Source organism: Scleropages formosus, chromosome 19 (assembly GCF_900964775.1).
Source record: "Scleropages formosus chromosome 19, fSclFor1.1, whole genome shotgun sequence".
Taxonomy (NCBI): domain Eukaryota; kingdom Metazoa; phylum Chordata; class Actinopteri; order Osteoglossiformes; family Osteoglossidae; genus Scleropages; species Scleropages formosus.
Genome location: NC_041824.1, coordinates 15,802,929 through 15,827,111, shown reverse-complemented (window position 1 = coordinate 15,827,111; position 24,183 = coordinate 15,802,929). Strand labels below are relative to the sequence as shown.

The 24,183-nt window shown below is 40.4% G+C and overlaps 3 protein-coding genes across 5 annotated transcripts; 2 read left to right on the top strand and 1 right to left on the bottom strand.

Moving 5' to 3' along the window:
• The first annotated feature begins 158 nt into the window (after positions 1-158).
• cptp (ceramide-1-phosphate transfer protein) lies at positions 159-2,142 on the top strand. The gene is made up of 2 exons (XM_018760361.2): positions 159-297; positions 623-2,142. Exons 1-2 carry the CDS (start codon positions 170-172, stop codon positions 1,143-1,145), a joined length of 651 nt encoding a protein of 216 aa, XP_018615877.1. The 5' UTR covers positions 159-169; the 3' UTR covers positions 1,146-2,142.
• Positions 2,143-3,260: 1,118 nt separating this feature from the next.
• ubxn10 (UBX domain protein 10) lies at positions 3,261-9,152 on the top strand. The gene is made up of 3 exons (XM_018760235.2): positions 3,261-3,843; positions 6,610-6,805; positions 8,412-9,152. Exon 3 carries the CDS (start codon positions 8,498-8,500, stop codon positions 9,149-9,151), a length of 654 nt encoding a protein of 217 aa, XP_018615751.2. The 5' UTR covers positions 3,261-3,843; positions 6,610-6,805; positions 8,412-8,497; the 3' UTR covers position 9,152.
• A 1,156-nt stretch (positions 9,153-10,308) lies between these two features.
• Positions 10,309-22,982, bottom strand: ddx19a (DEAD-box helicase 19a). 3 transcript variants are annotated; one of them, XM_018760728.2, is made up of 12 exons: positions 22,839-22,982; positions 20,827-20,881; positions 20,166-20,228; positions 19,646-19,781; positions 18,006-18,098; positions 17,656-17,758; positions 16,551-16,665; positions 15,961-16,138; positions 15,244-15,481; positions 14,670-14,832; positions 13,798-13,989; positions 10,309-12,543 (listed from the first exon to the last, which is right to left on the bottom strand). In XM_018760728.2, the coding sequence occupies exons 1-12, from the start codon at positions 22,893-22,895 to the stop codon at positions 12,482-12,484; spliced, it is 1,455 nt and encodes a 484-aa protein (XP_018616244.1). In that variant the 5' UTR covers positions 22,896-22,982; the 3' UTR covers positions 10,309-12,481. The 3 variants fall into 3 exon arrangements, with proteins under 3 accessions (XP_018616244.1, XP_018616245.1, XP_018616246.1); XM_018760729.2 differs by having other exon boundaries at positions 20,166-20,216; XM_018760730.2 differs by having other exon boundaries at positions 20,166-20,210.
• Between the last annotated feature and the right edge of the window lie 1,201 nt (positions 22,983-24,183).

The following is a 24,183-nucleotide window of genomic DNA, read 5'->3' as shown; positions in this document are numbered from 1 at the left end:
AGTTAGATGTAAAATTTTATTTAAAAAAAATTGTGTTACATTTATCAGTTAACAGGAGTAACCGATTATATATGCAGTAATACAACAAGATTTACGGTCACTAGAGAGCGAGCAGGAAACATGATAGAATAATTATTCATGACACTGGATGTCCAATTTCCGGGTGAGAATGGCAGGTTCCACGGACGATCAGGAATTCTGTCTAAGAGAAGTGCTTGATGTTTTCAAGTCATGTCTTACAGAAAACAAAGAAGTTGTTATAGATAACTATGTGGCAGGATGGCGAGGACTTGTGCGGTAAGCAGCGATTTAAAGAAACTTTCCCGTAGACGAGTTTGCAACGACCGTTCTCATTGATTTTCATTCATTCAATTCATTCACTCGACTCACTCACCTGATTATCCGGCCCACATTTTATTGTTTTATTTTCTGATTTGTTTCAAATACTTTGCTGAAAGCCTGCACTAGGATCACAGTTACAATGATGAAATAATAAATTCATTCCCAGTCCGAGTTTTGCTGTGCTAGTCCATATGATTATATGCATCATGTGCCACACACACAGGCAAGAATAAAAAGTGATGACAAATTAGCATTGTTTATCTTTTGCTTTCCCTTCCAGATTCATGAACAGTCTGGGAAGTGTGTTCTCCTTCATCTCCAAAGATGCAGTGAGTAAAATCCAGGTCATGGTGAACTATCGCAACGGGAAGAATGGGGAGCAGTACGCCACCATCCAGTCCATGGTGACTTATGAGCTGGAAAGCGAGCTTGTGGACCTCGCCAAACGTGGCAGCTTTCCGGAGTCGGGCTGCCGCACTCTGCTGAGGCTGCACCGAGCGCTGCGTTGGCTCCAGCTCTTCCTGGAGCGGCTGCGCACCAGCGCGGCGGACAGCAAGACCTCCGTCATGTGCGCCGACGCCTACAACGAGTCCCTGGCCCAGCACCATCCCTGGATCGTTCGCAAGGCTGCCGGCGTGGCTTTCTGTGCGCTCCCAGGGCGAGCCACGTTCTTCGAAGTGATGAATGTGGGACCCCCTGAGCAGGTGGTGGCCATGCTAGGTGATGCCTTGCCCCTCATCTCAGAGGTGTACCAGGTGACAGAAGACCTGTATGCCAAGCACAATCTGTTGAACCTGCCCTAGTTTGGGGATTGCGGCAACTGGACTATGGATGACCTTCTCTGCTAGGTAGCTGATGTGCATCCAAGCCAGCGTCCGGTTGCGCAAACCTCGGCATTCCTTTATTGTACCCGGAACATTGGTTCTTTCCTGTGGTTCTAGCAGCGTATAGCATGCGCAGGCATTCGGTTTCCTTCAGCACATAAACACTTGATTGAACTCACATTACTGACACAGATGGCTAATTGTAATATTTATCAGTTCAAAGGAAGCTGGAGAATATGCAGACGCACAACTGGAAATGGAAACTGTACATTAATAGGGTAGAGATCTATCAAGTACTGGGACTTGAATAAGTTGGTGTAACCTGGTTTGTTAAGGATATGGGGGTCAATGTGCACTTTAGTGGACTGCTTGTACAAGGGATTCTAGCAACTTTGGTGCAACTTCACCTGTAAATCTCGTTTTCAAAGCCAAAGCACATGTTCCCTTGCTCAAAAGGTTCACTCACTACTGATCATTACCTGAAACGGATACGTTATTGTCTCAAAAGCAGAACTACCTTCTTGTATATTTTGAAAGAGTAGTATGATAGGAAAGTTGTTATTTTTCTGAAATGCATGCATAAAGGATCGGATGGTCTCGGACAAGGTATTCGTGAATGTATAATAAATTAAATATTCAAGTATGTTTATTAAAAACACGTTTTATATTATGGGTTCATCGCCTAAGGGATAGAGATCAGTGCTGTAAGAAGCCTCATTTGAGTAGCTTGACAAAGAACACAAACCTTAGAGTACTGTACTCCTTCAGAATACTCAATAGTTCATGTCTGATTGTCAGCTGTGGTGCAAATACTCTTACAGAGAAAACCCTTTAAGCTTCACTTTTTTTCATTTGAAGTTTTTGTTATAATTTCAGGTATATGTATTAAAACCTTCCTGTAGGTTTTCCGGTTTTCATTCAGTACCGTGGTAAATGTGTTTGCTGTCACAAACAGAACAGTGTCTTTTCATTAAAGCTGGACTATATATCATTTTTAGCTATATAATATTTTTTTGGCAGTATGATTTTATTTGGCATCTTTATCATGTTAATTTGATGAAGTTTTTGTTTTTATTAGGATTTTATATTTTATACAATGGAAATATATGCCAAGAACTAATTATCTGTGCATGAAATATTGCACTGTGGTTCAAGCTGGCAACACTGATTAAAGTAATTTCTCAGTTAAAACCCTGCAAGGCTTATATTTCTACTCCTTGACTGTGAAATGAGACACTAATTTAGATTTCAAATCTTAATTTTAATCTTGTTACTTCAGACCTTGATTAGCAGAGTATGAGAAAGAGCTGGATTCCGATGTATTAATTCGCATAATTTCGTATAGCCAAAATAGCAAACCTTCCTGCATAGTTCGAGATTAATTCTTCCAAATGTTCTATTATGTTAAATTTAACATTAATAGATCCAGAAAGTCATCGTTATGGCTTGGCTTCGCGAACGAAGATTTAGGAAAGGGGCTGACCGTGTCTGCTGCAAGTTCGCTGATGACTGACGAGGCCAACGAGGGACAGGCAGGTCCCGGCGCAGCGGCTGCAAGCTGGTAGACGTGGGCGTACCCTTCGAGCTTGCGAAGTGCAGTTTTTAGGTGGACTGCAGTGTGCGCAAGTACTGGCCCCACCCTTTCTACCTGGGGTTCATCTGCCATGGCCTAGCAAGCTGGGACGGTGACAGCGAGGTCCCTGGGTCATAGGTGTTATGTCGGAGTCATCTTCTCCTAGATGGATGGCCTGACAGGGCTAATGGGCTTCATCTGCCCGGGTTTGGAGTCAGAGTTGTCCTTCTCTTAGGCTGGCTGTCAACCAAGCCTAACGAGCCTGGCCTACCCATCCAGTTATACCGCTGGACACTCAGTTGTGGCATGACATAGCAAGCTCTGTGGAAACGGGGGGGGGTGACTGACAAGAAGGTGTTGCTATTGATGCAGTAGTGTAGGAGAGGCCATTTGTAGCGACCCTCCTGCCTGGCGAGCCAGACAGTGGCCACGTGGCGATCGCTACATCGGGACGGAGAGGCGATGTATTGCGCGTGCACTGTCCCTAGGTAAGCGGAACGTCTGGCCCAGACCTCACCCCCCCCCCCCCCCCATATCATGAATATAGTAAACCACCAAAGAAATCTAAGAACAAATAAGCAAAAATAAATCTATAATAAACAAGCCTAAATGAACAAACTATAGAGGAAACCTAATAAAACAGTGCTGTCTTATTGCAATGGAGATGTATGTAGCAGGCTGGAGAATGTGCAGAATTTTTACTTCCACATCTGATCACTAAATGCCTTTGCCTGATTTAGTTGTTGTTTCTGCGGCTGGACAGACCACTTAGTGTGCGACACTAGATGTTATTTTGAACAGTTTTCAATTACTACAAAAGGATGGTCAAATATTACAGCCAAACACACAAGATCGACTACTTGATCACTCTCATAATGTGATTTATGGGGAAAACTTATTAAAAGTCCCACAATCCCCCTTCCAGGCCGCTGTCACTGCACGCGACCTCATCGTACGCGCTGACGCACGAACGTCGCCTAGACAACGTGGTTGTCACGGTAACGGGAGCGACGCTAAAAGGAAGCCCTATGGACTCTTTAAACTAGCAAACGAATGACCATGATTCAGATAAATGCGGATTCTCAAAATCACCACACAATAAAGGTACAGTAAAAATTCTTACAAGTGGTTACATGTTTGGAGCCCATTTAATGGCGTGTTTCTCCATTTTAAAGCGCAATTTATAAACTATTTACTTGTATGATCTGTTTTGTTGGTGCGGTTATTATCGTAGTGTTTGTGAATCGTTAGAAAACGGATAAGCCTGGTGTCCATGGTTTCAAAAGATGCATTCTTCAAATTACTTTGGTTATTTTAAAATGACACGTAATGTGTGTATTGTCCTGGACAATAAGGTTAAAATCGCTCTCAATGTGATTTTAAAATGTAATGAGGGTAAAAGTGGAACAACCTGTTACTCATTAACATATGATAAGGAAACAAGATGACTTAATGCAATCCTTTAATTTTTTTACTCCGTTTGGGTGCTTTTAGAAGGTAAAATGTATCATATTTATATGATAAATAATATAAAATGTATGTTTCATTCATTTTTATTTATAGATTATACTTCGTTTCATATAATGTATAAGTATATTAAAAAATGTCATATATGATAAATATATATAACATTTTAAACTATTTGTTACCATTAGATTGAGTTCAAATGAAATTTACTGATTTTCCTTGATCAAGTAAACTACAGCGGGAGGTTGATTCAAACCAACAGCATTCAGTTTACAGTCTGTATCATTCAAATTACAAAACAGCCCAAAACACCATGCTACCAAACATAGCCTTCAGCAAAGTCCATCAGTAAAATGTACTATTGTATGAACAGATGAGACAACTCTCACATGGGATGAAAAGGCCTCCAAACCAATTAAATAATGTAATGTACAGTGACATTTGTTGAACTGATTGATATAAGTGGAATGTGGAAGAATGGTTGTAACTGAGCACTGGTTTTATGAGCAGACTGTTTGACATTCATGGCATTCCAGTGAGGGGACTCTATTATACACAAAGCCGAGTAATGGAAAGAAGTCGCTTCTCTAGAAAAGCTGAGGCTGGAAGATATTCTTTTGCTAATCTCCTTAACCAGTGGTTCTGATGTACACCTATATATTCTGCTGTTTTGTCACCATTTAGTTCAGTTATTCAGACCTGAGAGTAATATATTTGGATATACAGCAGAACTGTAATGATTTTAACCTACTTCACTCAGATTTTTAATAGTACATTCAATCACATAGTTGTGAAGTGTGTATAATGGTGAAAATCATAGCAAAGTCTGTTTTATCTTTAAAATTATAACCATTAGTTAACCCATTTTAACTGTTCTTAATTAATAAAGGATTATGTAATCCAAAAGAGGTGTGATATTTCTTTATTCAGTTATTACTTATTCAGATATTTCACACTTGTCTACAAATTGACTCACTATCCAGTGCAAAATACTACAGCAAAGGGTGGGAACTAAACTAGGGCCCTTTGAAATGAATGCGAGTTTCTAAGCACTGAGGCAGCCCGCTCGTTTTCGTGCATTTCAGGAACGGTTAAATAAATGGAACATATTTTACTGGTTCATATTTCTTAAAACAGCTTTAATTTGTTTTCAGTGGAAACGCTCAATACATTGAGTTCTTCACTAATGTGTTTGGGTCTGTGTGGACCAAGTCATGTAATTCAGTCAGTCTTCAGATATGCTGTGATGCCAAGGGTGAGAGGAGCAAGTTTTAGCACCACTCCAATAAACCAAAATACATGCTTGCTCCGGAGCAAGAATCCAGTGGGTGATTTTAACTTCTTTTGAAAATGAAGGATAATTGGATTTTTGGAAGACTGCCTTTTGTGCTCTGTACAAACCTGGGAGGACCACAGGCAAATACTAAGGTAGTCCAGGGAACATCTGGTAGAGTCTCAATACAAAATTAATTCAACTCCAATGTTTAGAAAATGTTTTCTTGCGTTCTGGGTTGAATTCAGCATTGTAGACTTATAATGGACCTCGAAGTTTAAGAGGCTGCTGTGAGATGCTGAAGCTGGAAGGTGGTCAGTGCCAGTTGTGGTGGCACATCAAGGACCCATTGGTGTGCACAAATGGCAAGAAGCTGTTGGGGTAAGATGGACTCCCGTTGAACATTACTAGCACGGAGAGCATTACAAGCATGGATTTGGTAGTGAGGTACCAATGGCCTAAGAAGGAATGGAGAGTAAAAACAAGCAAAAGTCTCTATGGTTTGTCCTTGTCATGTTCTCCCTGTGTTCAGGTGGATTTCCTCCAGGTACCCTGTTTTCCTCCCACAGTTCAAAGATGTGCTTCATTTGGATTTGTAACTCCACATTGTCAACAGTGTTATGGTTCTGGGATAGGCTCTGGATCACCGGGGCCATGAATTAGGAGATGTGGTTAACAGTTGTCAGTGAGTGAGTGTTACTTGTAAGTACAGGACTGTGCTGGCCTCAGCTGGGGTTGTTACCTGGAGGAAGAAGGAACACACCGAAGACCCTTTTCTTGGCCTACGGTTACTGCGGCAGTGTGAGACCTCACATTCAGCTGGAAGAGTCTGGATTTCTTTCTGATGACGAAACAGCTCTTCATCTTCACCAGGATTCTGGAGTTGCTGTGGGAGTTTCCAAACCCAGTCTACATGGACTTTGTGGCCCTCAGAACGGCCTGCGATCAAATGTCTTGGAGTGTTTTGTGGAGGGTATTGAGCACTATGGGGTACCAGGGCTGCTTCTCCCTGCCTTTTGTTCTATGTCAGTGAGGAGAGGGTTGAGTCCCTATTTTAAGCATCAGGTTGACGTTCATGGTGGACACCAAGTATGCGTTTTGACTCTTCTGTTTGTTGTGTTCATGGACAGGACATCCAGGCGCGGTCAGAGCTGGGAGGATATTCAGGCTGTGGAGACCAGGGCTACTCTGCTACTGTTTGAGGATGACGTGGTCCTGTTAGCATCACCAGAATGTGATCTTCAGGATCCAGGACAGCAGTCCACAGAAGAGTGTGATGCCAAATGTCATGCTGTTGGGATGAAGGTCAGCACCTTCAAATCTCAGGTGATGATTCTCTCTCGGAATAAAGTAGGTTGCTCTTTTTAGTTGGTGCTGAGCAGTTTCCCCAGGTGGAAAATACGAAGCACTCTGAGAATCTTTTCCTCAGAATAATGATGAGGATTGTTCCATTGAGCAGCGGTTTGATCCAGCAGCTCCATCATCACAGGCTCACACACTGTTAGTGTAAGAAGCTGAGTGGTCAGGGTGGTTGTTTGACTAGAGCCACCGGAAGGTTGGGTGCCTTGGGGCAGACCCAGGACATGCTGGAGAGTTTCGTGTCTCTTGTCTGGTTTAGCAATGAAAATGAATCCCCAGGAGGAGCTGGTGCAGAAAAGCAGGTCTGGTCTGTTCTGCTTGGCTGGTTGCCACGATGATCCCCAGCAGGAGACATGGCTTTGAAAATGGATGTATAAATGGACTTAGAGATGTGGAAGTATAAAGTCTGGTACACTTGGATGCTCTGTTGCTTGATTCTAATATAATATTCTATTAAATTAGAAATAAAATGTGGGATTGCTCAAACAGACAATTTCTCATGGTAGTATTTACATTTATTCATTTAGGTGACACTTTCCTCCAAAGCAACTTACAGTTATTTACCTCTTTGTACAACTGGGCTATTTTTGCTCCAGAAGTTCAGGGTAAGGACCTTGATCAAGGGTATTATAACAGCGGACACGATTCAACCCTGCGATTTTTAGACCTGAGGGCAGCAGCTCTTTGTTTTACAGCTGTGCCACTCGTGTGGCCTATGCTTTGATTCACATTTACATTTATTTATTTAGCAGATGCTTTTCTCCAAAGCGATTTCCAATGAACTCCATGTGGTGTTATCAGCCCACACAGCTTATTCACCAAGATATCTAGCAGCGCAAGTCACACTACTTAACAATGGGTCCCTCTTCCATACATCAGTGGAACACACTCTCTGTCACTCACACACTATGATTTATATGTTGTATTACACATGGGTATGAAGTACTTAACAGTCTTCATACAGAAATGTTGAAAAAAATCAAATTACATACCAATCAGTTTAAAAAATATTTTGTAGAAGTTGACACACGTTACAAGTTGACTTCTGCAAAACTTCTCAGCTTGGTATCTTAGTGTCTTCTTTCCATGACTGCACACACACACACACACACACACACACACACATTTTCGGAACCGCTTGTCCCATACGGGGTCGCAGGGAACCGGAGCCTACCCGGCAACACAGGGCGTAGGGCCGGAGGGGGAGGGGACACACCCAGGATGGGACGCCAGTCCGCCGCAAGGCACCCCAAGTAGGACTCAAACCCCCAGACCCATTGGAGAGCAGGACCCAGTCCAACCCACTGCGCCACCACACCCCCCTCCATGACTGCAGTTCTGGAAAATTCCAAAAGGCACTTTAGTGAAAATAAATTTTTTGCCTAAAATGTTTTATTTATTCATGATTCTCAGCATTAAAAAATATGTTGCTTCTATCTGATATTTAAAACTGAATGACATACAGCAAAGAATTTCTATACGACAAAAGTCATGTTTTTATCAGTATCCACAATCACATGGGTTGCCCTGGCGTTTTTTTTTTTTGGCAAACTGCCTTGTCTTTCACATGCAGGAGAAAGGAATGGTCAGCATGCTGACCTCCAATGTGTGAGTTCAGCCCTGTAGAACCCCAAGCAGCGATCCTGAGAATTCCCCAGCATGCACGTGTCAAGGCCTAAATCCTCAAAAGGTCGCAGCCGGCCCATCATGGACTACTCCCATAGTGCAGGGGTGGTCTCCTACCACGGTGCCGCTGTTGCCCAACGGCCCTCATCTGCAGCACATGAAAAAGGAGATTGCAACATCCACATCCACCCCCATTCAGTCCTTCGGCAGAGCAGCGTGATGAGCATGGACGAGGTGGCGGAGCTCCTGCAGAGCATTCCCGCACCCCCAGCGGTGACTCTCAACAAGTACCGTGTGCTTCCCTCCATCGAGAAGAAAGCGGCCTCTCAGAATGGGCCAGAAGTCGCCGGCACCTCCAAAGCCTGGAGCGTGTCAGGGCTGGAAGCGTCCATCTCAGCCGCAGCTGCTCCTGCCGGAGACTGCAGGACCCTGCTTCTGGCAGTCCGGTGCCCGAGCGGAAGGAGATTTCAGCAGCACTTTCGCCCCACAGATACTCTGCAGATGGTGCTGAACGCTGCCGAGGCCAGGTATGGCAAGACATACGAGCGCGGGACGATTGAAACCATGGGCGTGCCCCGGGTGAGCTTCACGGATCTCACACAGACGCTGGCTCAGAGTGGCATCCAGAACAGGTCTGTCCTGTGCATCTCCCAGGAGGACCACAGTGCCATGGACACCATGGAATAAAAGCATCTGAGGGAAAGTAGTTTCCAACAACTTTGTCATCTAGTTCAAAATGTGCTTGAAAGCTCAAAGATTTGTATTTTTCTGCTGCTTTTAAGCTACCACCTCTGAATGTAGAAGTATATTTGTTTGACAGCAAAATGTCAGTGTCAGTTCAATTATAGTAAAAAAAAATGTGAAGGTGTGATTATTTTGGATATTTGCTTAATACCTACAGCCACTAACTATGGTATCTGTACTTTGTGGTCTATATTTTATTTTGTATTACCCTTGGTTATAGTTTTCCTACAGAAATAAAATGTTTAAAGAATGTTTTAAGAAAAAAATCCATGTAAATGTAAACAAACATACTAAATACATGTAGTTTTAAAACATTTTGTGAAAGCTACACAATGACTTGTTAGTCCTGGCAACAAAAAGTCGTCTTTAGGACGGGGGACACCACAAAGTACGTGCGCTGCCACCTCTTACGATTATTGTGGTTTTCAAAGATTGCAAAACGTACTTAATGCTAAGTGAACATATTCCTACCATCAATGTAGGGTAAAGAAAAAATACAGTTCAAGGCAACTCATACTCCCTTTGGAGACAAAAGTTTTTGCATTCCTGTTACAAGACATTATAAAACAGAACTGTACTTTCGATAAGTTCAAGAATCTTTCACTTACTCAAGTTTCACAACACAGGACAACATAAAGCAATATTCCAGCAAGATGGTATTCTTTATTACAACAAATACAATGTAGAAACAGCCATAGAACCATAAAAGCAGTTAAGTGCGAGGGAACTGCACTATACATGCCGCTATTTACTGGTTTTACAGCTATAGTAAATTTAGGCATTTAAAAGTTCACTATTTCACTCAGGCACTCGCTCTCATAGCATCGTTGGATAAATACAATCAATATCCAATTTATATCAGAATAAAGAATAAAAACCCATACACACTGCAGTAGAAAAAAAAAAAAACCTAACACAAACGGATACCATAATGTCCAGTAAAGCTTTTTTCCTTTTCTTTTTTTTAAACAAATCATTGCAGTTGTTCTTAACATTTTAGGTATGTTTCATTATGGCATATTTTGCATTTACCCTGTGAAAGGGTCTGACTTCCTGTCTTTGAACACACTAGCAAATTTTGCAAGGAAAGGTAAATACTGCACGCATTGGCTGAACAACTGAAACTATCCGTTTCGGGCTATTTTAGTGAGAGTGAAGAAATGGCCCCAGACCATTTCAGTAAAGAGGATTCAGTACCAATGTCACTAAATGATTAAATTTTTACGTGATCTCGTTAAAGGAATGTTTCTTTATACCTGGTGCCATGAAAAATACGGCCATACTATGTCCAGATTTCTGTTTTTCAGAAGTGCATAGTTTCTATATGGTTTACTACTACTATGATGTGCAAATTAAACTTGACTGCTTAGCTGAGGCAGCTAATCACTAATCTAACCACAAATTACATTGACAGGAGAGTTATAAACTGGTTAGTCAAACAGTTCATTCAGAGTTTCACAGGTTTGCCCAGCAGCCACAAATTCAAATTCAGGCCTGATCAGACTTCAATATTCACATTAGTATATCCAAACATATGGTCACACCACATTTTTTTGTGGAAAACCTGCAAGGCAGCCAAGATTAAAGTCCCCTTTTTTTAATACCAAAACGAGATTAGGATCTTGGACCTGTGTTCTCCGAAAACTTGTAGAAATACAGGTAGACCATTTGTAAAACAAGTCTTCCTATATAGCACATTTTATTATTTGTTTGCTAAGCTTTTGTTCACATACTTTCCTTGCTTACTTTAAAACAATTTTATTTGCTCCTGTAATTAGCACAAAGGTCAAATGAAAAGCAGTTTCCCCCACATTTCGGTTCCAGATGTTATACAGCCATCCCCTGACATACGTCCAAGTTCTGTTCTGACCAACCCGTCGGATCTCAAAATAAACGCAAGTCAGATGCATGTTAGCATGCCACGTAGAAGTCGTATACCTGTACAACATTCCCTTGTTGCTTTATCATCATCATGAACTTCATACTTGCTGAACCTTTCACTGCTTCCTGTATATTTTCTTTGCCCTTTAACATTGCGGAGACCATCAAATGGGACAACTGTAGAGCACATGCAATCACATTAACTTTTGTCCTTCCTTCATAGTAGTTGATTACCTTCATTTTCAATTCCAAATCAAGTGTCTTCATTGGCTTCTTGCCAGATCTATCAGCAGGGGATGGGTTTTTCCTCTTGCTCGTCATCTTTGGGGTTTAATACAATACTGTCATGCCCAGCACCACGCCCCAGGCTCCGGATCGGCCAGACCAGGTATACACGGAGTCAGTCCACCACCGTTTCTCTGTGGAATCTCATTTGAGACAACCGTCCCCTTTGTGCCTGCACTCATCGCATTCTATGTCCAGCTTCCCTTTGCCCTTGCAACCTTTCCCTCGACTCCGTGCCTCGGAACCTCGCTCGCACTGTGACTGCCGATCACCTGACCCTTCATCCGTCCCAGACTACGAATTCCAGCTTTGCCCTTCCAACTTCAAAAAAAAAAAAAAAAAAACAACTCATCTGCACTTGGGTCCAATCTCCCTCGTGTTCACTCTTCATTTTGACAAAATGGTTTAATCTAGCACAAATTAATTAGATTTACTTTAATAACATGATCTTACCAAATGGCAGCTGAGACCAAGAACTGAGAGAGATGCTCTGTTGTACACAATTCCAGGATGTCGTCTGACGGTTACTATCATACGCACACAGCCGTTAGCACTGGCGGACGTGCGACCAAGCGTACCTTTTATATTTACATATATTTTTTCTTTATTTTTTCAAATTTATACAGTATTTTTTCGGGCATATGTACGGATGGTCATAAGTCACATAGGTCGTAAGTAGGGGAGAGGCTGTAGCCGTTTCAATTAAATTCTTAACAGTTCACAAAGCAGCCCGTGCGATCAGGAGACTAAAACTTGGGATACAAGAGCAGCTATAAGTCATCCAGTTAAAAACAAGGAAAATAAGTAAAAACAAAAAACCTAACCAAACCCCACAGTGTCTCATTCATACAAATTGAATCTATTTGGCATATAGATATGGACCTGAAGTTTAAAACACTTATTTTAAGGCTAGGCTAAGACCTAATCATATAATCAGTTTGTAAACATTACTTCTGTCTGTAGTAGTTTTTGTGTGTTTAATTTCCAAAATAAATCCCTACAGTTACTCAAGTCCAACTGCAAAAAATTTTATGAGGTAACTTATTCCAACATCTACAGAAATGGATCCCAGCAATGGGGACAACAGCATCGGGGGGCATCAGTTCTTCAGTTTGCAATTTTCTCAATTTCATCCAGGTCATCCGTGTCAAGTCTCTCTATTTTCTTGTCTGTGGGTAACAACAAACAAGTTTTAAATAAATAACTCCATATTATGCAATGCACTGCCTTTTGATTAATTTAATATACTCAATTTCTCATCTTAATAACATACCACAATTTGTCTCACTTGTCACCCAGCTGAAAAGTTCTGTCCAAACCACTTTTAGTGCTATGGAAAAAGTACTGGCCTCCTTTACAGTTGTCTATATCATTGGAGCTTTTGTCATTTTCATCAGATGTTTAGAGCCTTACAGAAAATGTGACACTACAATTATTTTTGCCATTTTCTTGGTGTGGAATATAATGAAATGTACAGACATTGTTGTGAAAAAGAAACTACCACTTCAGTCAACACTAGGTTGTGCCACTTTTAGCTGTAATGACTGCAACTAAATGCTTCCTGTAGCTTCTCACCATGGTGCCACATTGATGCGGAGGAACTTTGACCCACTCTTCCATGCAGAACTGCTGCAGCTCAGCCAATTTGAAGTTTTTTTTTTTTTTTTTTAAAGCACAAAATTCTTTTCAGGTTGTGCAGTGACATATCAATTGTATTCAGGTAAGGACTTTGTCTTGACCAGTCCATAATTTATGCCATTGCAACTTGCTTTTACATTTCAGATCATCATCTCACTGCATGACACAGCTGTGCTTTAACTTCATCTCAGAGTGATAGCCATGGGATGGTCATTCTCCTTAATATTTTTCAAATAAGAAAAATCTATGGATCCTTCAATGATGGCAAAGCACTTGGGTCTTGTGGCAGCAAAACATCCCCAGACCATCACACTGCCACTACCATGGTTGACTGTAGAAGGTTCTTACTCCGAAATATCATATTTGGTTTTGCCAGATGTAAAGGGGCTCATATTATGCAAAAAGTTCTAATTTTATAAATGAATGCACAACACATTCCTGCAGAAGTCTTGAGACATCAAGGTGGTTTATTGCAATCTAGAAATGAGTTATATTCTTTCTAGTGATCAGAAGTTTCAGATCAGGCCTGATAGTCATTTATGTACAAATTACCCTTTTAATTTAGGCTCATTAATGTTAGTTGGTAATTACTCTTTTTCACTTATGACAGCACATTACCTTCCACCCAAAGAAAATGGCTAAAGCAATACTGGTGTCATTATTTATCTCAAAAAGCTGAAAAACAAAAAATTGTAAAGGAGGAAAATACTTTTTTATAGAACAGTTATTGTCTGCAGTTTTATATAAAGGCTTTGGAAAATATTTTAAAAGCTGCGTAAACTCACTGAAGTGCTCTTGGATCCGATTGAGGATGTTCATGCTCTGTTTGCTGTCCACCATGTTGATAGCCAACCCTCTCTTGCCAAAACGCCCAGTGCGACCAATCCGGTGCAAGTATGTTTCATTGTCAGGGTTGCCATCCTTGTCCACTGGGAGGTCAAAGTTAATCACGACAGAAACCTGCTCCACGTCAATTCCTAGAATTAGATGGTTAAAAGTTACAAAAGAAAATTTCATTAGTGCTGCCCCTACCTCTTTTTGTCGACCTTTGATATATGTTTAAATATACAAACCCCATTTCCAGAAAAGCTGGGATATTCTGTAAAATGCAATAAAAACAACAATCTGTGATTTGTTCATTCTAAGGCATCAAATTCTAAATTTGTTTATATATACAAAATACAATTAAATCGGTCAGTGAAAACATTGAAAATCTGTACTTTTTTCAGTTACATAAAGGTTCAAGAAAATTTACAAATTGCATAAAAATAAAACATATCCCAACTTTTTCTGGAAATGGGATTTGTAGATATAGAAGCTTACATATGGCAAGTAAGTCACTTGGGTAGGTCAAGGTGCACGTTAGGCAAACGGAACTGCATCTTGAAAACTTCACAACCATCATTATCAAAAAAAAGTTCAGTGAAGAAAAAACAGACACTGAAAATGAGAATTAGTATGAGCAACCTGAACTTGATTGTCCTTACAATTCTAATGTTGTCCCCAACAAAAAACACTACACATTAATAAAAACAATCTTATAGTTGTAACCAAGTATGAAACAGGCATTTTGTTTAGAAAAACGACTTGGCTAGGTGACGAGAAAAAAAAAAAAAAAATAAAAAAAATAATGAAATAATGCAGAACCTCTCCTTACCCCTGGCACACACATTTGTGGTGACCAGCACTTTTTCCTTGCCCTCCCGGAAGCGTTCAATAACTGCAGCTCTCTGCTCCACCATCATTTCCCCACTGAGCAGCGCCACCTGATGGCCTTCGCTGGAGAGCTCTCCAGCGAGCCAGCCTGCGGTCTTCCGAGTCTAAAGAAAAATAAACAGGATTGCACATGACACCCTGCCCTTGGGAAGCAGTGAGCTAAGATGCATACAGTGGGTACTGCTTGTTGATAACCATCTGCATGTAGACCTTCAGAATTAACACAGTCTTTGTGAAAAGCCCAAGTTCACTTGTTCGAAAGCAGGTTTTTTTTGTTCACTAGGCATTGTTTAATCATTTGATCAAGAAATCAACATGTCTTTCCTGCTCTTCTGCAACAATTCCCAGAGAGGTACATTTGTAGGGTACTTTGCTACTCTTTTTCTGTCTTGTTCATCCCTTTGAAATATTGCCCAGCTTGCCCACATTCACTCAAACTTTTAACTGGCACTGCAAATATAATATTCAATTTATATTAAGAAGTCCAAGTGAAATGGATAAGTAAGAAAACTGACATGGCAAAAGATCATGGCCTGTGCAATGGTTATAGCCCCATAGATGTTGCAGAGTGCCAGGAACTTCTCCTCCTTATTGTTGCAAAGCACATAGTACTGCTTGATAGTGTCCAGTGTCTCCTCCTCCCGTTTCAGTTTGATAACATTGGGGTCAGGCACGATCCGCTGTGCAAATTTCCACACAGAGTCCTCGAAGGTGGCCGAGAACAGCAACATCTGACAGTCCTTGGGCAACATTCTGTAGGAGCACAACAGAGCAGGTTCATAAAGCATGTGAGCTATGACAACACAAGTGACACAGAAGACACGAGCAAGCTTTTACAACTAGCTCAAAATCAAAGTCTAGGTTCTCATATTTGGCTCCAATGTAGCAGAATAAGATTTGCCTTTCAGAACTACTAAATCCCTTTCATTGTTCAAAAAGGGTCTCAAAACTAATCTCTTTTAGACCTACTAAAACACTGATCTCTAATGATGTAACATTGTATAAATTTTGATAAATTTGTTTCACCATCTTTGCCTCATCTTTCTGACTTATTTCTATAAGTAGCTAATGTGCATTGGCAGAAATGGCAGGAACAGAAACTGCTTCATTAATCATGTTTCTACATTCAAAGAGCTTTGACTGGTACGAAATGCAGTTAGGAGATCATCTGCTAAATGAAGAAATGAAGAATTTAATTTCTTAAAACCCCTGGAAACAGAGAATCTGCCCACCTCTGGATGCGTATACTCTGATCCTGGTGGCCTTGTGTGGCAATCATGACATCAGCCTCATCCAGCACAAACACCTTGATCTTTTTGGGATCAATGAACTTAAGCTTGAGGCACCAGTCCAACACTGTGCCAGGAGTGCCAATGACAATCTGTTCTTGGATCTTCATCCCTCGCTCCACTGCGCACCACAAATGGATACACATACACACACAGCCATATTTATTAGGCAGCTGAGCTCAATTTCACACCCAGTACTTCCAGTGACCTGAACAATTCAAATCCTTTCGAACAGGTTACTTTTTACTTTCTGCAAATTCAACCATTACTTTCCAACAACAAGAATGAGGACATGATAGCTGAATATTAATCCTCACAATGTTTTCTGCCATGGAAATTTCAACACAATTTTACTTTGAGGTCTGCTGAGCAGCCGAGTACATCATCAATACAACGGTTACAGTATATGCATGTAATATACCATACAATGTTGCATTTATTCAGAGTAAAACCACACAAATATGCCGTTACAAAGACATGCCCAGCCAACCAACAAACAGAAAAATAAAATTCAGCACCACTTTGGAACCTACATTTATTGCCTCGGATGGCATATTCCAGTTTAACTTCAGGATAAAATTTCCCCATTTGTTCAATGACTTTTCCAGTCTGTAAGGCTAGCTCGTAAGTAGGGGAGACACAGAGACACTGAAGACAAATAAAAAGAACAAAGAAATAAATGTTTAGCTTACAGGTTCAAAACAAGACTTCTGATGAAATAAGACTTGCAACGGACAAATATCTTCAAACAAGCACAACGTACTGCACCGTTAACAGGTTTCATGAAATGTCAATAAATTCCCTTACCATTATTTCTAATGGATAAAGTATGCTCGAGAACTTAAGATATGTCACATAAAAATGATGCAACATGAAAAAAAGGTTACGTTCATGCACAGGAACACAACTATACAGTATTATACTTGAAAGGAACAAAAAACTATTCATTTTTTATGCTACATTTGCAGCAATTCATTTATTCGTTACCAGTAACTGCTTGCCCTAATTTGTATTTTTCTGCATTTCAAGGCATCCCCAATGCCCTTTTCACATTTGTTTCGACCTTTCTACAAGACATTTTTATAACTCGACTGATGGATCTGTATGACACATGGAAATAAAGCTCCCAAGATCACTGGCAATGTCTTTCACTTTGCAAAGCGCCTGAATACTATGCTATTGAAGGTACATCACAGTGTTACCAACCAATGTTAGTCATTAGATGATCTTCATTTGATCACTAGATTAAGGCTTCCTTTGTACTAGGGCAATGTAGAGGTTCATGAACTCAATTTAGCCAGAAAATAAGCAGACATCACTGAGAGACAAAAACATTTTAGACACCAAGTATTTACCTGTGTCCTAAAACAGCTGGAGGAGTTTTGTACAATAAAAAAAACACTTAAGGAAATTAAATGACAAAAACGATTTAATCAAAAAACCGTATACAATTTCAGCAGCTGTAGCAGTTTTTGTTGTATGGAACGAGCGTATATGAATACACTTAACATACCATTACATGTTTCAGGTGGAACCTTCAAACTTAGGTACTCCCTTGCAGTGAGGAGTGAATGTACGCGCTAGTAAGGCTACACCCTGTAACCCAAGAGCCTCTGGAAGAGATACCGACACACTCACCTGGGGCCACTTGTTAGCTGGGTCCACACGGCTGAGCATGGCCAGCACAAAGGCTGCTGTCTTGCCAGTGCCAGACTGTGACTGAGCAATCAGGTTCTGGGGACTGGAAACAAACAAAGAACAATTTCCCTGAAGAGTGCAAAGAAGCCATAGAAGTAATGTGATAAACCTGTTAGAACCACCTCTGGGGGTACAGAGAACTGAAAAAGCTACTAGATGACTTTGATCAAACATCTCCAAATTAATGTACTTATTAAAAAGACTAAAAGTGTAACATTAATTTGTCTTTTGCTTTTCCTTTGTCACTGCAGTGAAGCTAATATCCACTTCTCTGGATAAAACACACTCACGGTTCAGCAAGCATCATAGGCAAAGCATTCTCCTGGATTTTGGAAGGCCTATTGAAGCCCATAGCATACACGCCCTGGAGCAACTGGGGCTTCCTGTAGAAATGAAAAAAAAACCACACTGCTGTAGAAGGAGGACACTGTATAACAATACTTAAATATTCCTGGTCAATCATAAATCCCATCTGATGTGCAAGTAGCGTGTACAGCTGTTAAAGAACTGGATAGTCATCAAATGGTTGCAAACAAAACATAGCTCTACTGTTCTACCTTTTGGTCAGCAACTTAGCCTTCCAAACATTCCATCTGTGTCCTGCTAAACTAAAAACTTGTGACATATTGTGGGCCAATACTAACTGCAAAATATACTTTAGGTTGTATTCGTGGGCAACTGGGGGGGGGGGGGACACCACACACAAAACAAGAGAAGAGTACTTGCACTAAGCTTTCCATTAGATGTCAAATTTAAAGTTATACATGTATTAAAAACTTTTTGTGCATAAATTACCCAGTGCAGAACACTGTCCCAACCTTTCTAGGTACCTTAATGATCACTGCAGATTATTGCACATTTTTAAAATTTAAAAAAAACATTAATTATGAAGACACCGACACTCTTTGGGCTGGATTTACAGTAAGCTCTAGAGAAGGAAAATTGTAACAGACAAAGCTGAAAAATACAGCTATATTCAAGATGTGGAAAAGCATGATTGGCATATACAATTCTATTTAAAAACTGAAACTTCCAGAAAGCTTATAACCTCTGTAAAACCAACATGTAGTGTTATTTAAGCCGTAACATATTCATTTACAGTGCATTCAGAGCACTTTTTTTTTTTTTTTTTTTTTTTTAACATTTCCGCCTTATCCTAAAATTGTTTAATTTTTTCCCCCCTCAATCAATCCACAGTCAGCTCGGAGTCCACCTGCGGTAAATTCAATGGATCGCGCATGATTTGGAAAGGCACACACCTATCTATATAAGTTCCTTCAGTTGACAATATATATATATATATCAATGCAAAAGCTGAGCAATGAGATCAAAGGAACTACCTGCAGAGCTCAGAGACAGGATTGTGTTAAGGCACAGATCAGGGGACGGCTACAAAAAAAATTTCTGCAAAATTTAATACTTCTGAGAGCACAGTGGCCTCCATAACTGTTAAATGGAAGAAGTCTGGAACAACCACAACTCTTCCTAGAGCTGGCCGCCCAGCCAAACTGGGCAATCGGGGGGGAAGGGCCTTGGTTAGAGAGGTAACCTCTCCGCAGAGAAGACTGGGAGAAAATCGCCAATGCAGGTGTACAAAGGTTGTTGGGTTATACTGAAGACTTGAGGCTGTAATCGCTGCCAAAGGTGCTTCAACTAAATACTAATTAAAGAGTGAATATGTCAATATGATATTTCAATTTGTTTTTAATAAATTTGCAAAATTGCCAAAATCCTGTTTTTGCTTTGTCAATATGGAGTATTGAATGTACACTGAAGAGGGGAATAAATAAATGATTTTAGCATTAGGCTGCAACAAAAAAATGTGAAGGGGTATGAATACTTTCTGAATGCACTGTATAATCCCCCAGGTGACATGGCTATAACACACTTGTAAAGTCATCTTGACAAACCCAGGACAATGTGCACTTACAGTCGTAGCTCTTCAAAAGACTTGACAGAGTAGAGCGGTGAGTTTGGATCCCTCTGAAGGACTTCAACTTGATTGGTTGTGTTCACTAGATTACTCCGAATCAACTTGTTCAGGAGTGACTGTGCTGCTCTGTCCTCTAAGTAACAACACACAAAGTGTCCCTGATCACTTTGTGAGACTGGACTATTTTTTCCATCAGTATTTAGTACTACATCTATAAGCTCGTTCACAATTAAACTATCCGAAAAACATCAAAACAAAAACACACTGTAAAATAACTGTTTAATAACCTTATGCTGATAAGCAGCTTTCATAACATGCAAATAAGTTTTTAAAGCAAAATTACCCTAAAAATTATATAAGGATACAAAAACAGCATAAAGCATTTCTCACCAAGCATAACTGATATTTTTTACAGTTTGGTTCATTTTATTTTTCACTCAATTTAACAAGAAAACATGAAGTATGATAATATGGGCAAGGATGAATGGAAATATTTTTTAAAGCTATAAATGCCCACCTTTTTCCTCATCATCCACCTTCTCCCCATCAACTTCTGTCTTTGCTGTCCCTAGCAAAAGAACTTGGTCACGCAAAAAAGTTCATGGGATACCCAACCAAAAATTAAAGCAAATTGAGAAATATACCAAGCACTGAAAAACAACTACAAATATTGGACAGACAATATGCACCATCAGTAATACATACAATACTACTGTACATGCCAAAAGAGGTATATGATGAACACTGAAATGTATAAAAAGACATATAGTAGGGCTGGCTGGCACTGGAAGAGCCAGAAATGCACAAGTTTTAAATAATCTGAACTCTTTACTTGTCATTATCATTGAATGATTGATTTGTACATAGATTTAAAAAAAAAAAAAATGATATAAGTATTCTGTGTCAGAGAGGTCATAACTAAAATAATAACTGTTCAGTGGAGAAATTTGTTGAGATGTGTATACCGGATTGCACTATTGTCAATTTATGAACAGCCTGTAACAACACTGCTTTGATGCTACTAAAATATTCACAGTAATACATATGTGGCATGAGACCATGTTAAAGAGCTCAACTGTGGCAGTGTAAAGCAAAATGAATGAGTTCTTTTCTCAGAGTCAGTAACTACCACAGGTAAAATATTAAAATTACTTCAAGCTGAAAGACCTTTGCCTTACCATTTGCTTCAGTTTTGACCTTCTCTTCATTTTCTTTGATCTGCAAACTACCGAGCTGCAATAAAACAAAAGCTACACTTAGTAAAATGGAAAAGTCGCTGTGAAATTTATGGCAACCTCAACTTGAATCTTGGTAGACATCAAGTGTCACTCCAAATTAAGTTGGAAGTTGCAGTTTTAAGAACAAAGTCCTTTCATGCACACAGAGCCTGAAAACCTCCACATCTATGATCACGTCTACCAAATATGAATGACATATTACACAGGCGACCGACATAAGGCACAGTGCAATGTGGCCGTGTGTGAGGGACTACTTCAGAAATGAAATACTGTTTAGGACTTAAGCACTGAAATCAAGAGAGACACCTGCAGAACATTAAAACTATCCTGGACACTTTAGATTTAGACTTCTAAACGTAAACATTTTTGGCCAAGGATACTTACAATGTTACATAACTTTACAGTGATTTACCGCTTTATACACCTGACTAGAGTCATGCGCCGCTTAACGACTGACTGCATATACGACGGCGGTCTCTTGTGAGAGATTATAATGGATCTGAAAACTTCTTAGTGGGGCATGGTGGTGCAGCAGGTTTGGCCAGGTCCTGCTCTCCGGTGGGTCTGGGGTTCGAGTCCTGCATGGGGTGCCTTGCGATGGACTGGTGTCCCATCCTAGGTGTGCCCCCCCCCCCCAAGCCTTGCGCCCTGTGTTGCCAGGTTAGGCTCCGGCTCACCACGACCCCACTTGGAACAGCCGTTTCTGACTGTGTGAAAACTTCTTACAGACTAGCGGCGTCGTAGCACAACGTGTTTGTGGTGCTGCTGCTGTAAATAAACCTACGGCGCTGCCAGTCATATGAAAGTGTAGCACATACAATTATGTACAGTACATAATACGTGATAATGACAATAACATATCTGTCACACACTGGTTTATGTATTACAGGCTACTGTAATTTTTATCGTTATTTTAAAGTGTACTCTTTCTACTTATAAAAAAGCTTACTGTAAAACTGTATGTTACACCGGCAGCAGCGTCATAAATTTCGTGTTTAGCCATCTCTTGACTGCATCGAGGCTACACCATTTAGGTTTGTATATGTACACTTGATCGAGGCTATACCATTTAGTATGACGTTCGCACAACGACGAAATCGCCTGACGTAACGACGCATTTCTCAGAACGTAACCCCGTCGTTAAACCACGCATGTCTGTATTCTTACTGTACTGATGCCAGGTAAGGCCCTTACTCATGAGTACTATACGAGTGTATCCAGCAACCTCACACATGGATGGTAACAATTCTAAACAATACTTCACCTGTTTCCAAAAACATAACAGGAAGAACATTTTAGATTACTATAAAACATCTTAGTTTGCATTATTTATAAAAGTTTTAAATGTCTTACAACGAAGCTTATTGAATTGAAATCGACTGTAAAAATAATTCACGCATCGACTCATATCCACTGTCTGACTTCCCTGGCTTAGTGCAACTAAGATAATTCACTGCTAAACTAAATCAAGCGGAGTACGACAAAATTGGATGAGTGTCTAATTTAAGGTTATAAATTACAGCGGGGCAGAATCAATACTGAAAATAATTCAGGACAACTGAACAACTGCCAATTACATTTTTCCTCTCGATGAAGGCTTTTGTTATGATTTAGCCGTGGCCGGTAACTAACGCGATAGTTCGGCGGATCTCTCCGATCAGTCAGATTTCTGCTTCTCTACTCAAACAAACGTCCCTAAACACAAACAGCGCCGTTCCCCTGACTGGCCTAGGCTCACACGGAGCGGCATGCAGTCCATGTACGCGCTGTGCTGCTTCATGTTTTCTCCAGTTTTCGAGCTCAGCTGCCGCGTCCCGGGCCTCCACCATCATGATGTCCATCTACGTTAACTAGCACAGGGAGCTAGCCGCCAGCTAGCCGTGCTCATACTCATCATGTGTGAACCCTCATAACGAGCACGTTAGCGAAATTCTTCTAGCACACACGCTTACTGATTCGGCAGCGGCTTCTTGTTCGTCCACAGCCAGAGCCCACGAGTCTGTAGCCATTACTGTATTTTTGCGATTCCCGACGGGTCTAAAAGTGAAGTTCCTCACGCGGTAGCTGCCACTGGATTCCACGGTGTGAAGGAACGGAAGGCGGGACTCGAGAAACAGGAAAGATGGTTCTCGTCACCTCATTGGTGGCCGTGCACAACCAATCAGGATTTTCGTTGACATTGTGAAAAGACAGAAGACAGGACGCAAGGAGGACGAATTTTTGAAGTCGTCCCCTCATTGGTTGCTTTGCCAATCAATCAGCACCACTTCTAAACGATTACTCCCAGTTTCGTGTAGTTCTGCTATTCCGATAAAAAAAAATTAGTACGTGTTATTAACACGCAAACACCCCTCATGGTTATTTTTATGCTTCACTTGTCAGTAAATAATATAACTTTAACAGTTTCTTTAATTACTTCGCATTGTGCACTGTAAAAGGGTAGAAGAAAGGTTAGACGAGTGGTAAAAGGATGGGGGAATTGTCTTCGCCAAACGTAGAACTACTAGAAGCACGAAAACTATGGTTTCTGTTCTGTCTGAGTTCTTAATTACTTTTTATTACTCAACTTGATTGGGATTTGGACTAGATCATGTAACTGTAGCTGATACATCCGTATCAGCATCTACAACTTATTTGAAAATAATATGCATATATCTATGCTGCTAAAATCAGCCCTTCATCTGTATAATCAAGAATCTAAAACAGAATAAAGTTGCATTTGGGATTTGTCAGTACACTCTGCCGTACCAAAACTAAGAACGATTAGCAGTTCGTCATTTAATTTATTAAAACAAGCGACATGACTAATAAGTAACGAACTTTTTCCATGACGGTAATTCGTGATTTCATGAACGAAAAACGCTAAGCTAAATCGTGTGATGCAATGTGGTTTAGGCCATGTAAAGCATTAAACACAACTGAACAATTTATTAGAATTCCCAATTTAAACACAATTAATATTAAGAGAACGCTCAGCCGAGCTGAACAGGAAACACGACAGTTTTCCGGGAAATGGTAAAGTGTACCACAAATCTGTGTCCTTCCAGATCGCCGCCTGACAAAACTCAGTTCCGACGTCTTTTTTGATCGTGTGTGAAATTATTCCAACGAGTTAATTTTTCAGAGAAACATCGAAGGATGTCAAAAATAAAAATGTCCTTTTGCTGTTTAAGCACAATCATTATGTTTCCACAGTTGAGTTTAACATTTAAATTACATTTAGCTACACACACATTGTCTGAAACCACTTGTCATAAGCAGGGTCACAGCAAGACAGAGCCTAACCCAGCAGCACAG

Bases quoted from the DNA above. Each gene is read 5' to 3' on its own strand.
- cptp (XM_018760361.2), top strand. From the start codon at position 170: ATGGCAGGTTCCACGGACGATCAGGAATTCTGTCTAAGAGAAGTGCTT. The intron at 298-622 runs GTAAGCAGCGAT...TTTCCCTTCCAG, and splicing joins GGATGGCGAGGACTTGTGCG to ATTCATGAACAGTCTGGGAA.
- ubxn10 (XM_018760235.2), top strand. From the start codon at position 8,498: ATGCACGTGTCAAGGCCTAAATCCTCAAAAGGTCGCAGCCGGCCCATC.
- ddx19a (XM_018760728.2), bottom strand. From the start codon at position 22,895: ATGGCTACAGACTCGTGGGCTCTGGCTGTGGACGAACAAGAAGCCGCT. The intron at 16,666-17,655 runs GTGAGTGTGTCG...ATTTGTCTTCAG, and splicing joins CAGCTAACAAGTGGCCCCAG to TGTCTCTGTGTCTCCCCTAC. The intron at 13,990-14,669 runs GTAAGGAGAGGT...ATCTAATTCTAG, and splicing joins CACAAATGTGTGTGCCAGGG to GAATTGACGTGGAGCAGGTT.